This window comes from Diplotaxodon limnothrissa, linkage group LG22 (assembly GCF_057381915.1).
Source record: "Diplotaxodon limnothrissa isolate DT_005_m linkage group LG22, D_limnothrissa_male_GT1.1, whole genome shotgun sequence".
NCBI lineage: Eukaryota > Metazoa > Chordata > Actinopteri > Cichliformes > Cichlidae > Diplotaxodon > Diplotaxodon limnothrissa.
The window spans coordinates 24671260-24685088 of NC_140616.1; the positions used below are offsets into that span (position 1 = coordinate 24671260).

The 13829-nt window shown below is 40.1% G+C and overlaps 2 protein-coding genes across 2 annotated transcripts; one reads left to right on the plus strand and one right to left on the minus strand.

The window, feature by feature from the left end:
- Positions 1–360: 360 nt before the first annotated feature.
- Positions 361–1664, minus strand: LOC146609976 (uncharacterized). The gene is made up of 4 exons (XM_085345921.1): positions 1459–1664; positions 1199–1346; positions 1011–1120; positions 361–680 (listed from the first exon to the last, which is right to left on the minus strand). The coding sequence occupies exons 1-4, from the start codon at positions 1615–1617 to the stop codon at positions 369–371; spliced, it is 729 nt and encodes a 242-aa protein (XP_085202047.1). The 5' UTR covers positions 1618–1664; the 3' UTR covers positions 361–368.
- Positions 1665–5252: 3588 nt separating this feature from the next.
- Positions 5253–9415, plus strand: LOC146609977 (uncharacterized). Its single transcript, XM_085346158.1, has 4 exons — positions 5253–5332; positions 5930–6010; positions 6633–8351; positions 9323–9415. Exons 1-4 carry the CDS (start codon positions 5288–5290, stop codon positions 9413–9415), a joined length of 1938 nt encoding a protein of 645 aa, XP_085202284.1. The 5' UTR covers positions 5253–5287.
- The last annotated feature ends 4414 nt before the right edge of the window (positions 9416–13829 follow it).

Here is a 13829-nt window from a genome sequence, read left to right on the forward strand (position 1 = left end):
ATATTGCTGATTAAGGACAAAACAAAACTGAAACAGAGTAAAAGTGTCCATCTTTATTTGTCCACTTTAACAATAACCTGCAGATAATAAAGATACAATTGAACAGTACAGGTCCAACATTATGAGTTTGTTTAAGTGGTTTCAACATTTCAACAGCCTTAGAGGTTTCGCCATTGCCCCATTAAAATTGACGAGTGACATAGGAAGACCACAAAGATTCAAATTTCTTCCGAATGACACCAAATACCACAAAACTTGTCTGGGTGAGTAAATGAACATTTTCCATTTTAGAAATAAGACCCAGATTGAAAAAACAAACAAAAACAAAACAGAAGTGCCCTCTCCTAATCTTATCTGAAATTTACACACTACTTTCCAATAAATGCATGCCATTCTGCCAGGGCTTTTCTGTAAGATGATGTAGTGTCATGCTCATGAATGGCATCCTGGAGAACTTCTGTCTGAATGACAGACAGCAGGGTTGCCACGCATTTGGGGTAAGTCAGATGGAGTGCATAAAAGTATGCCATCACATATATCATAGCCTCACCAATTTTTTCTTTGTCAAATGTTGTAACTGGTAAATTACCAACAGCAATGACACACTTGCAGCCATCGAACATCACTACTGGACATGACAAGCTTCGTTTCTGGAGGACAGCATCTGGATCTTCTGTAGGCTGCAAGACACAAAAGACATGACAGTCAACATCTTATGTTAATTGTATGTTTTTTTGCTGGGAATTGGTCATAACGTTGGAGATGTCATTATCTTGTTCTTTGTTGGTTACACACATTTTATAGTAGTTTTGACTTATGGTTTATCAAGCGACTCCTTATGTGACCACACTCGTGTACATTAAATACGTTATAAATTAATGAAAACAATAAATTATAGATTTAAGTCTTTCGGCTGAAACTGAAAAAGCATTTTTGAGTCATGTTTGACCGAAATATTTTGTTTGCCAAATTTTCTGTAGATCTTTATAAGCAAATTTTATAAAACTTACCTTCAGGACATGTAGAAATGCTTCAGAAGCATTCCCCATCTTTTTTGGTGGATGGGCAGGTGTGGGAAAGAGGGTTGGAAGAGCCTTCATCAGTGCAAGGTGGGCTTCAGCTGGACAAAGCAGAAACAAACCTTCATAAACATAAATTTTAAAGGATGAGAACTTTGTATTCAAATGGTAAAACTTACTTTTGTCCATGGTCATTGGTGGATTCATTGCCTTCTTTGACACACCGTAGAACTCTACCCTGGAGCAGAATTCTTCCCATCTCAGTTTTACTTGACTGATGAACTTGTTGTTGTGGGGATCCAAAATTCTGCGAAGCTCACCCAACGCCTACAATAGGTTTAAAAAAATAAGTAGACAAATAAAATCAAAATAACTTTACTACCACACCAAATATATTTGAAATTAAAGTGATTATTTATTAACTCTTCCAAAAACTTACATGATGCAATTCTTTAAAGCATGGATATGCATCCAAGATGAGGCAAGCTCTGTTCTCCTCTTTCATGGTGTCTGAGTCAATGAAGGATCTTCTGGCTTCAAACTCGAGGTCTAATAGCTGGGACACATCTTCTTGGTTTGGTTTTGCCTTCTTACACATTTCTTGTAATGTTTTGTAATGTCTTGCTTGTATTTGCCGACTATCCTTGTCAGCTAAGATAGAGAGAAGTACAAGAGCATTTTGGTTTTTCATTGTTACTGAAGTAGACTTCCACAAAACATTAGCTACTACTGGCTGTGTGTTGATAACCATTTTACAAAATTACTAGTACTCACATGAAGTGGAGGCATTGTCAGAATTTCTGACAGGTGATAACAGAGTAGATGCACCACTGGAAGAACTGCGATCAGCATCTTCATCATCAGCTTCTTCATCCCTTGGGTAGAGGTCAGTGAGCCTTCTCTTGGGCCGTCCCCTCTCCGGTGTTGGTCCTTGCCTTTTTACTGGGGTTTTCATATTTTGCAGCCTTTTTTGTAACTTGGCATTAATGCTCTCCTGGTGAAAATACATATATATCATGCCCCCTGAACAAAACAAAATGATTTATATATGAGACACAAATACAAGAACTTACGTGTTTTACGCTTGCATCATTATCCTGCAGCATAGGATAATATTCCACAACTTTTTTAGCCATTGCAGTGATTTCGGTCTTAGAGGGGTATCGCTCCATTTGGCCTTGGCTTGCTCTCAAAAGGGACACCATACTTGTGATTGTATTTCTCACCAATCTGCATCTCAGTTCTTTTGACATGACGCATGCCTGTTCCCTGCCGGAGCAGGCCAACTCCAGGTAACTCTTTCGGCATTGCTCCAACTCACTGTCGGTGTACAGAACATATTCCGGAGGACTGGGGAGCTGCAAGGTTTTCAGCTGGCTTACATTAGCATCAGCAGTTGGAGGGCCTGTTGCAACTACCCTGGGTGAAGAAGTTGTTTCAGGTTTCTGTGGTAGCGGATGGTCTTCCTGGTTTAGGGTGAGAAAATAAAAATGTCAAGTACTGCTAAAATAAAAGCATACTTTCTGGAGATTAGTTGAACTAAATATTTTTTACATAATACCTCAGGATGAATTATTGACCACACATGTTTTCTTCTGAGAAAGTGCTCAGGCCCAGAAAAAAGGTCCCTCAGATCATCACGGGTCAATGTTAAAAGCATGCGCTCGTCAATGCTTGCAGCTAACAAAAAGACAAACACCAGTTAAACTGTGCAAGCACATAACTGCACAAACATAACTGTTTTTTTAATATATATATATATATATATATATATATATATATATATATATATATATATATATATATATATATATATATACACACACACACACACACACACACACACACACACACACACACAAATATATTATCAAATATAACCTTTAAGGACAGATACTGTTACATCATCCAGCTTCTCCATTGCTCAGTCACCTGCAAGACAAATGTTTACAATTAGTGTTATGTTAAAAACATTTGAAAAGTTGAATCTTAATTGAGTCCCATGAGAATCAAATTGATTCACGTCAAAGAATTGTTTTGATTGTTCAACATTTTTACCCTTTTTAAAGCTATTATAGAAAAGAAATGTCCAGACAGCCCGGCTGAGGTCTGAAAGGGTTATACAATATTGCCCGGTGAACTTTTACTCACCCAGATTTGTGTCATTGAATTTCATCAATAAGATTATGCTGACTAGGGCTGCCAGATCATGCATCCATTGGACGTAAAATGTACAGCTTATTGCACCAGCAGTATCTGCTCTTACATAACGATCATTAGCTTATAGCTTTAAGTGTTTAAGGTATGTGCTAACTAAAAATAAAGGCAAGATGATAGTTTATTACATTTTAAAGAAATTTGCAGATTGCTCATTGCTATCTAAAATATAAAAGGACACCGGAGTATATTCTCCAGCATCTCACACTTCTGATAATCAGTTGTCTGCTTGACGTTTATTCAGCTGTGTAAAAACTATAACTTTAATCTCAGCCAAACCGATTTACTCAGGAACAAATAAAATACTGAAAAAAGCCAAACAATAACATTTTTAAGTTATTTAAGTGACTTATATATCATGTTCACCTGAGTAGTGAAAGACGGCGGTGGTTTTGAAAATGGTTCGCCCGGAGTCCGGTGTTCTCACGGCTCTAGTGAGCGTTAAACCCCGGCTAGCTATCGAGCTAGTGGGTAACAGACGTCTCCGAAAACGTCGGAGCGCTTTTGAAAATATGTGGTGTCTTGATAAACTGTCCAGATATTTGAAGTTTACACGGCTACATTCTCGCCTGAAAATATGTTAAACGTTTATTTTGTGACCTAGAAAGAGTAATAAGAGAAATTTTAAAACTAACTAGCTGCCGCCATTTTTGGAAACTGAGCTAGGCCGCGCTATGAATTCTGGGATACAGCTTCTTCTTCTTCTTCGGGGTTTAACGGCAGCTGGCATCCTTGCACATACAGTGCTGCCATCTTCTGTTTCAATTTTGAATCGATACACAGCGCTACTTGTTTTACCAACCAGCCTGATTCCTGAATAACACTGTTTTGAGCCCACTTTAATAAATCCAATTAATATCAAAATATTAATTTAAACCCACACCTTGTGAGGGAATTCAAGCAGCTAGTAAATCAGTCAAAGACAATTGGAAAACCCTGAATGTGGTTAATTAGCTCTCTTGCTAATTGAAAGAAATTCTCAGTGTGCCTATTAACTTAAGTTAATATAAACGGCTAATACTGCCCCTTATAAATAGCATAGCTAGTAATTCTCACAACATTATAGTAGATACTTCACTAAATAATGTTCTCTGAACCACATGCGAGGGCTGCTAAGCTAACGCTAGCATCCGTTAGCATGCTACATTACTCCTTCCCGCGCTCAAATTAAATTTATTATTCTGTCCGCTTGACTTTAAAACAGTGATTAGACTACACACTACTTACATTCGAAAAATTAAAATTGCTTACCTCTCTTTCTTGACGAAGTTTTCTCTCACAGTTTTTCTTTCAATGCTCAGGTGCAGAAGATTCCTGTGACTCCAAATTCAAACGGAGTTGGGTAACAACTAACATGGAACACGAAGGGGGGTGCACATCTCAATTTTTGCTTCTATATACAATTTAGTGGTTTGTACGTTCATAAAACACAGTCAGTATGATAGGTAAATTTCTTCTTCATTGATTTAAAATAAACTCTTATAGGTGTTATTTCATTTTACCTTATTTGTGACCATTTTTTGTTTTTACAGCTCCAGTTTGTAATACCCCCCTCCCCCCATGAACTTGGTATTTCCCAAACTAGCGCGGCAACAGCTCCACACTGCAACATATTTTTTGCTTGACTTTAGTCTAATACAATGGCCTGTTGGAGGTGTGTGATTTGCTTCGTCTTTGTGGCGTTAACATTGAAGTCTCTCTTAAGTCACATTAATACTGCACACAGTCGCAGTCCAGATTTCCGTGTCATTTGTGGAGTCGATGGATGCGCCGAGGATTACCGTGTTTTCAACTCGTTTTACCACCATCTCAGACGCACACATCCACAATACATCTCCACTGGGAACCCGCCTACAGGATGGCTGACAGCTTCATCCGATGCAAATGTATTAGGAGGCGAAAATTTTGGTACAGCCATTTTTGCCGACTATACTGCCGAACCCAGACAAACTGTTAGCAATGGCAATGGCACTGAAGTAGAGCCACCACCACTAGACCCCCCAGTAACATCGGAGGTGTTGGAGGAGGAGCGACAGGAAAGTCAGAACGTGATGGAGCAAGACGCGGCTGAGCTTCAAACACCTCGTCAGAATCAGGTAATGTACTTTATGTGTTTCTGTGTGTTGTTTAACCTTAACCAAGCACAGTTATCCCAATTCAGCTTTAGTAAAACCGTAGTAAAGCCTAACTAGAGAAAATGTACTCAGTTCAAGTGAAAATTATAGTTTTAAAGTTATGTGTTTTCTAAGATAAACTACTTGATTAGAATATTTTAATAGGTATGAAGGCCAGTGCTGAATTTCAAATGCATGAATCCGCTGAAATTCAGGCTTGCACAACAATGTAGGCTTAGTTACCATACTTAAACATAATAAATAAACTTATTTACCAGTGTTGTGTACCTGCCTTGGTTGTTGTTAGATGCTCCATGAACCAAGCAGCTTTCAAATTTTTCTTTCAGTTAACTTCAGAGTAGATTCCATAAAGATTGGTTAAGTTTCATTAAATAACTCTTAAATTGTTCATAACATTTGCAGCTTCATTAGCTATCCATTGTAGTATGAATCTTTTAATAGCAAAAATGTACAACAGTTTGGAATATTTCTTTGTTTTGTTTTGCATCTGGTGGAATTTGAAACACATTCTGAGTGAGTCATTTTTCTTACACAATTGTTTTTCTTTTTGTCCTGTAGGGTAAAAGAGAAACTGTTGATCTTGCCAGATGTGCAGCTGCATTTGCTATTGGTGTGCGGGAGCAATGCCACCTATCACAGGTACTGCTTCATCTGATATTATGGGGGTGCCATTGTTAACTTGTTAATAAGTCTGGTTCAATGTAAGGCTGCAACTAATGATTTTTTTTTCATAATCTGTCCACTATCTTTGCAATTAATTGATTGTTTTTCATCGCTGGTTTTATTCAGCTATTACTTTCACCTATATAAGTTATTAAGAACAAATGTACATTACGAAGAAGTTAAGCACAAGAGTTGTGCAGTTCACTGCAATGTATGTAACTCTGGGCACACTCAACAGTTTAAAATAGGCTTAACAGTGTAAAATGTGTTCACTTTTAGGCATAAAAGACAAATGAAGTAGAATTACATAAAAAAAAATAAATGAGGTAATCATTTGTTCACTTTTTCTGTTGTAACCTTTCATGCTCCTCCATCTTGCTCGGTGCAATGTGTTTGTGCCACGTGAGTCATGCATGTGGCATGTCATGCAAAACAATGCCAATTATTGGCTGATTTCTTCTTCTACTGCTCCACTGGTAAATTACAACATTCAGTGGCTCATTAATTTGAGCTAAAGAAATAGAGTTGCATTTTGCTTCTGTTATATTTTCTATTTACGCTTTCATGTCTCTGATGTGTTTTTTTTTTCCCCCATCAGAGGAGTGTCAACAACATTGTCCTTGGTGTCCAACAGTATCAAACAGCTCTTCTGACGTCCTTGAGGGGAAAAATAAAGACCATCCTTGAAAGGCAACCTGACAGCAATGGACCTTTACAACAAGAAGTTCTTTCAACACTGGACAACTTTCAGGATCCCTTTCCCATATGTGCAGCTTCAAACCTACAGGACCGTGTAACACAGATGCATTTCAACCCTGTCACACCTGAGGAGATCATCATTTCCAATTATGCCTGTAGAGTTAAAAAGGGAGAATCGAGAGTTCTTGCAATCAAAAACAAGTCTTTCTACAACATTCCTTTGATTGAAAGTTTGAAACAGCTATTATCCAATTCAAGACTATTTGACATGCTCAGTGCTGGACCTCAGAGTTGCCCCAACGCCAGTTTTTTGTATGACATTAATGATGGAATTATTTTCAAAACCCACCCACTGTTTTCAAAGAAGAACTCTGCTTTACAACTGATACTCTATTCTGATGAGATAGAAATGTGTAACCCCCTAGGGTCACGTGCGAGTGTAAATAAACTACTAATGTTTTATTACACCTTAGGCAACATAGACCCTAAGTTTAGATCAAAGTTGGCTTCCATCAGACTTCTCGCAATCGCAAAGTCTAGGGACATAGATGAGTGGGGGGTAGATATAATACTGCGGAGAATCAATGAGGACTTGAAGTTACTGTACGATGGTGTTATGATTAACACTGTCAATGGGGAATTTTATTTAAACGGAGCAGTTGTTGCTGTGTGTGGAGACACTCTTGCCCAGCATGAGCTTGCAGGATTTAAGGAAGGAGTTGGTTTTGCGTATAGCAAATGTCGTCATTGTGAGTGTACTTTTGATGAAATGCAAGAAAATTTCAATGAACATAGTTTCACCAGACGGACATTGGACGGACACATTAGGCAGTGCATTGAAATAGAAAGGGCAACTACCGAATTTTTGAAATCCTCGCTCAAAACGACTTTTGGCATAAATAGACAAAGCAAATTAGTTGATTTCCCAGGTTTTAATCTCATAGAGCAGATGCCACAGGATATTATGCATGTAATTCTTGAAGGAGTGGCACCAATGGAAATTAAGTGTGTGTTGAAATACCTTGTTTTATCTGGAAATTTGGATTTGGACTTGTTTAATTCTGCCATGCAGAACTTTCCTTTTTCATCAGTGGACATACGTGACAAGCCTTCACCAATTAGTATTGCTACTTTAGCTTCAAGTGACAACAGACTCAAACAATCCTCTGGACAAATGCTTATATTGATCAAGATTTTGCCATTCTTATTGTACAGTGTTGTAGAGAAAAATCCCTTTATCCAGTTTATTTTGGATTTAATTGAAATTGTTAAAATACTTTTTGCCCCAGTTGTGTCTTTACAAACTGTGTCCAAACTAAAAAAAATGATAGAAGATCATCTTAAACAATTCAGGCAACTATTCCCAGAAAAAAATGTAATACCAAAGCAACATTACATGCTGCATCTTCCCTCTCAAATTATTGCCCTGGGACCTGTAATACGTCATATGTGCATGAGATTCGAGTCTAAACACAGTTTTTTTAAACAATGGTCATCCAAATTAAACTTTAAGAATGTGTGCAAGTCTCTTGTAAACCACAATCAGCTGCTGGAGTGTTGCCAAAGTGAAGCAGGAACTGAGCATCCGATATTTGTAAATGAGAAAGAACTAGGTCCTGTATCAGAGGTTGCTAATATGGACCATTTGCAATCAAAGGTTGTAGAGTTTTTGGGGATTGAAGATGCTATACATCATGCCGTTAGAGTAAAGTGGCTTATTTTACATGGAAACAAATACATCTGTGACAGGTCTCTTATACTCATTTCAGCAAATGGTTTAAACCAGTGGTTCTTAACCTTGTTGGAGGTACCGAACCCCACCAGTTTCATATGCGCATTCACCGAACCCCTCTTTAGTGAAATTTTTTTTTTTTTTTCAAATTCAAGACATAGATATGTTTTTTTACTGGTGCACAAAATGAGCCGTACATGAACATCACCTTGTTCAAAGAACAAAACCAACACAATGCATGAACTTACAACAAATTACATACCTGCAAATCAGTGTGACTTCTGCTGTTGCCTTTGAGAGACCAGTTCAGATATGCGTGGCTTCACCTTGGCAAGTGCCAGTCTCATGTCATTTTCACAGAAAAGTCTGTTCCTTTTCTTCGTTTTTATGTCCAGCATCGTCGAAAAGGATTGCTCGCAAAGATATGTTGTAACAAATGGTATAAAAAAATCCAGGGCTTTCTTAGCAATAATTGGATACTTGTCCATTTGTCGACACCAAAACGTTGAGAGTGTTGTTGTTCTGAAGAGTTGCTGTTGAACCTGGCTCTGCTGAATTTCAATGATTTCGTCAAGGTATTCATCATTGACATCTGCTGTCTCAACAGCAAACGTGAACGGCTGTCTCACCCATGCTGGATATGACTCTCTTGTAGGGAAATATCTGTCGAGAGACTTTGCAAGCTCATCTAAGTGCGTTGCAATTGTTTGCTTCAGTTCCGTGGATACAGAAACATCTCCGATTCCAGACACATCTTCGACCTTACTTACACAGTTGTCCAGAAGGGGGAAGTTTGCAAAGTTGTTGTTCTCTGTTCGTCGTTTCCATAACGTTAGCTTTTTTTGAAAAGCCTTCAGGTGTTCTTCCGCTTCTATGATATTGACTCCACCACCCTGCATCTGCTGATTGAGATGATTGAGAGCTGCGAATATATCAGCCATGTATGCTAAAATGAGAATGAACTCAGGATTTTTGAAGCAATCTGCATGACAGTGTTGGTGCTCTTGCAAAAACAGGGCTAATTCCACACGCATGGCAAAAACACGATTCAGCACCTGTCCCCGGGATAACCACTGAACATTAGAATGGTACAGAAGTACCTCGAATTCAGAGCCCATTTCTTTACACAGCTCACTGAAGATGCGGTGCCTCAGAGCACTATTTCGCACATAGTTCACACATTCCACCACGGTTTTTAATACTTCTGCCATTTTTGGAGGCAAGGTTTTTGTTGCCAATGCATGCCTGTGCAAAATACAATGAGTCACAATGATGTGTGGTGCATCGGCTTTTACTAGCGCACCAAAACCAGAGTTTCTTCCCAGCATGACGGGAGCTCCGTCTGTACAAACTGCAGAAACCATGTCCCATGAAAGATTGTTGTCTCCGAAGAAGTCATCCACAAGCTTCTTCACATCGGCTGCCTTAGTTGTTGTTGTAAGAGGCTTACAAAATAAAAAATCTTCTTTTATCATGTCATCTTTCACGTAGCGCACAAAAACAGTAAGCTGGCTTAGATTAGCAACGTCTGTGCTCTCATCGAGCTGAAGGCTGAATTTTGCCGGGCTTGAAATCAGATTGGCGACTACTTGAGCCAAGATGTCTTTACTCATGTCTTCTATTCTGTCGCTGACGGTGTCATTTGAAAGAGGAATTTGTGATAATTTACCTTCGGCCGCTGTTCCGAGTATCAGATTTGCCATCTTTAACGCGGCTGGTTTCACGAGTGTTTCACCAATGGTGTGTGGCTTGCCCTGCTTTGCGATCAGGTAAGCAACTTCGTACGATGCTGTGAGGATCGGTTTGTTAACGGGTACAAATCCAAGAGCAGGCAGAGTGGGCCTTTCATCGAATCTGGCTCTCTTCACCTTGAATTCAGCAAGTGTTGTGTTCTTGTATTCCCCGTCTCCATGCAGCTTCAAGAAGTGTTCCTTTAGTTTTGCCGGTGCGAGACTAGAGTTGCTCAACTTGGCGTTGCAAATCATGCAGATAGGACGCTCACTCCCATCACGTTCCGTGATACATGTAAATCCATATTGTACATATTCGTCCAACCACTTTCTTTTTTTGCCCGACATAGTTAGTATGGATTAAAATGTTAAAAAAAAAATCACGCGAAGTACTACCACGACATTCACATGTTGACTACTGCGCGCGCTACATTCCCCGCAGCCCTGATTGGGAGCTCAATCTGCAGATTGAGCTCCTAATTGGAGAACAGTTTGAGAACAGAAAAAACACCCCAGCACAAAAAGCACATGACTGTCAAGACACCATAGAAACACAAGACAGGCAACAGGGGTGGGTAAGGGTAAGAGAGAGCCGGTGTAGACAGCGCATCCAGTCCTGCAGCATGTCTGCGCTGGTCCAGTCGACCCGCCATCTGCCCCGGGAGGGAACAAGCATCAAAGGCGTTTGGAAAGGGAGGGGGGATGAGTGTGTATCAGTGTATGTGTATGCGTGTGTGTGTCCTGAGTTAGCTGATAGAGTGTCCTTCACCCTGCCAGGCTAAGTAAACAGTCTTCCAGCCGACCCAGGTGGCCTTGTGTAGTGGAGAAACAGTCTAAACACAGTCTGTTATCAGGGTGAATTTGTTTTGTTCATATTCAGCCTTGAGACCACAGCTGGCGCCCAAATGGTAGCCGCATGAAATGATGGTGGTTTTTTCTTTAGTCCGAACAACTCATGTGAATTTCAAAGCTGTTCTAGCAGTCCGACACTGGTCTCTCAGTCTTCCGTTGGAGAGCTGTGAGTTTCTCCGAGATGTTATCAATCTTGCGCTCAAAGAGCAAATTCTGAGAACTTACGACCACCGTGAGCTTCTCCAAGATGTTATCCAATTTTCGCTCAGAGGTCTTAGTCTGAGTGTTCACGGCAGCCTCAAGGTTCTCCAAGATCTTATCCATGCTGCGTTCAATGAGCCCATTTTGAGAAGTCACAACCTGTCCCATCGCTTCAATCACAGCGGGCAGCCTTGTGGGGTTTTGAACAGCCTATTCCGCTTTCTTTAATCTTCGATAAGCCAGGGCCAAGCCAGCTCCGATCAGCAAGAACCCTGTTATCATGGTTCCGAAAAGGTAGATATCTTCAATGTCCTCAATCGACAGTCTCGCCAGTTATGCCTCCAGTTGTGCCACCCGTTCATGGTGTATCCGGCAGGGAACGTCCCTCCAGGACACTCAGGCTCCCCCGAGCCCAGGCTTCTCGTTGAGAAGAGGGTGTCAATTGCATTCAGGGACCAGTTGATCAAATCCATAATTCCTCTTTTAGGTTTTAGAGAACAGACTGTGAGAGAGTGTTCCAGGGCAAGAGTAGAAAATAGACGAGACTAGACAAGGACACAAGAAGCTAAGCAGGGAAGATAAGGAAAAGGGAGATGAGAGAAGTGCGACTGCCTTCGTCAAGAGCCAAAATTACTCCGGGTGGAACCAAAGAACTCAGATTTGAGCTCATCAGACCAAAGCACAGTTTTCCACTGGTCTAATGTCCATTCCTTGTTTTTTCTTAGCCCAAAAAATCTCTTCTGCTTGTTGCTTTTCCTTACTTGTTGTCTCTGATTCACACATGCTCCTCTGAACAGTTGATGTAGAGATGTGTCTGCTACTAGAGCTCTGTGTGGCATTTATCTGCACTCTAATCCAAGGCGCTGTTAACTTTTGATTTCTGAGCCTGGTGACTCGGATGAATTTATCCTCAGCAGTAGAGGTGACTCTTGGTCTTCCTTTCCTCATGTGAGCCAGTTTTTGTGACTGCACTTGTGGGCGATTCAAAGTTATAGCAATTTTCCAGACAGACTGACCTTCACTTCTTAAATTAATGGTGGACTGTCATTTCTCTTTACTTAGCTGATTGGTTCTTGCCGTAATATGAAGTCTAGCAGTCAAATAGGGATGTCAGCTGTATACCAACCTCACTTCTGCACAAAACAACTGATGGTCCCAACCCCATTAAGAAGGCAAGAAATTCCACAAATGAACCCTGACAAGGCACATCTGTGAAGTGAAAACCATTTCAGGTGACTACATCATGAAGCTCATTGAGAGAAGGCCAAGGGTTTGCAGCGCAGCCAACAAAGCAAAGAGTGGCTACTTTCAGGACTCTAAACTATAAGACATGTCAAAGTTATTTATCATTTTTTTCTTTGCTACACAATTCCATATATCATGCTTCATATATCTGATGTCTTCAGTATGTCTCTAAAATGTAGAAAGTAGTAAAATAAAGAAATACCATTAAATAAGAAGGTGTGTCCAAACCTTTGACTGGTAGTATATAACTGACAAGCAAAAAAATAATAATAATTTGATACGTGTAAAAAACATACCCCTTGTGTCAGGTTTATATCATTGGATTGTCATTTATGCTTAGAAATATTTACTCATATATGCTTAGAGTTTTATAATCAATTGCATATTGATAGAGGTGTGATCCTTAGTAGTCTGCAAAGACTTTGTGTGCATTCCAGAGTGTTCTGGCATACACACTCAGATCCTAGGGTCATGGGAAGAGGTCGTATCTTTTCTTGCTGATATACGGTATAGCAAACACATATATCTGTCTTAGTCTAAGTGCCTTTTGTTTAGATGAACTGCTGGACTTCCAGACCAGCAGGTTTAGGGAAGTCGTTTATGGGGTCACATCTTGACCCCCCCCCCCCCCCCCCCCCCCCCCCCACACACACACACACACACACACACACACACACGGTACTCTTTGTTCACATGTGTACCTATGTTAATGAACCTATGCATATTCATGTAACCTCAATATAAGAGCAGTGTTACGAGGGAGCAGACGAGAGTGACTGGGGTCAGGCGAAGGAACGGCGCTTGTCATAGTTCTCTCCCTCGTGCACGAGATCAAAGAGCTCTGCTTGGTGTTCAATGCTTTTGCTTTGTAGTTAAATTGTCTCGTTCCAGCAGTGGGCCTGTGCTAGACAGACCCATCACCTTGTATTTAACATGTGGGTAACATGACTGGGAGAGAGTGTGTGTGTGTGTGTGTGTCTGTGTGTGTGTGTGAGAGAGAGAGAGAGAGAGAGAGAGAGAGGCAGGGAGATATGAACAAACAAAACTTGGGAATCATCAGAAACCCAATATGATAGTGATGAAGAAAACGCACATCTGCCCTGTATCTGCGTATATATAAATAATTCTGCTGAATCTACCAGCTAGTACATGCATTTACAACAGTACAACAGTTAAATGCAAGCTAAAAGAAGTGTGACTTTAATAGTATATATATACACTAGGGGTGCAACGATACACAAAATTCACGGTTCGGTTCGGTTCGATACTTTGGTGTCACGGTTCGATATTTTTTCGATACAAAAAAAATGTTCATGCCTTTTTAATTTGTCATTTA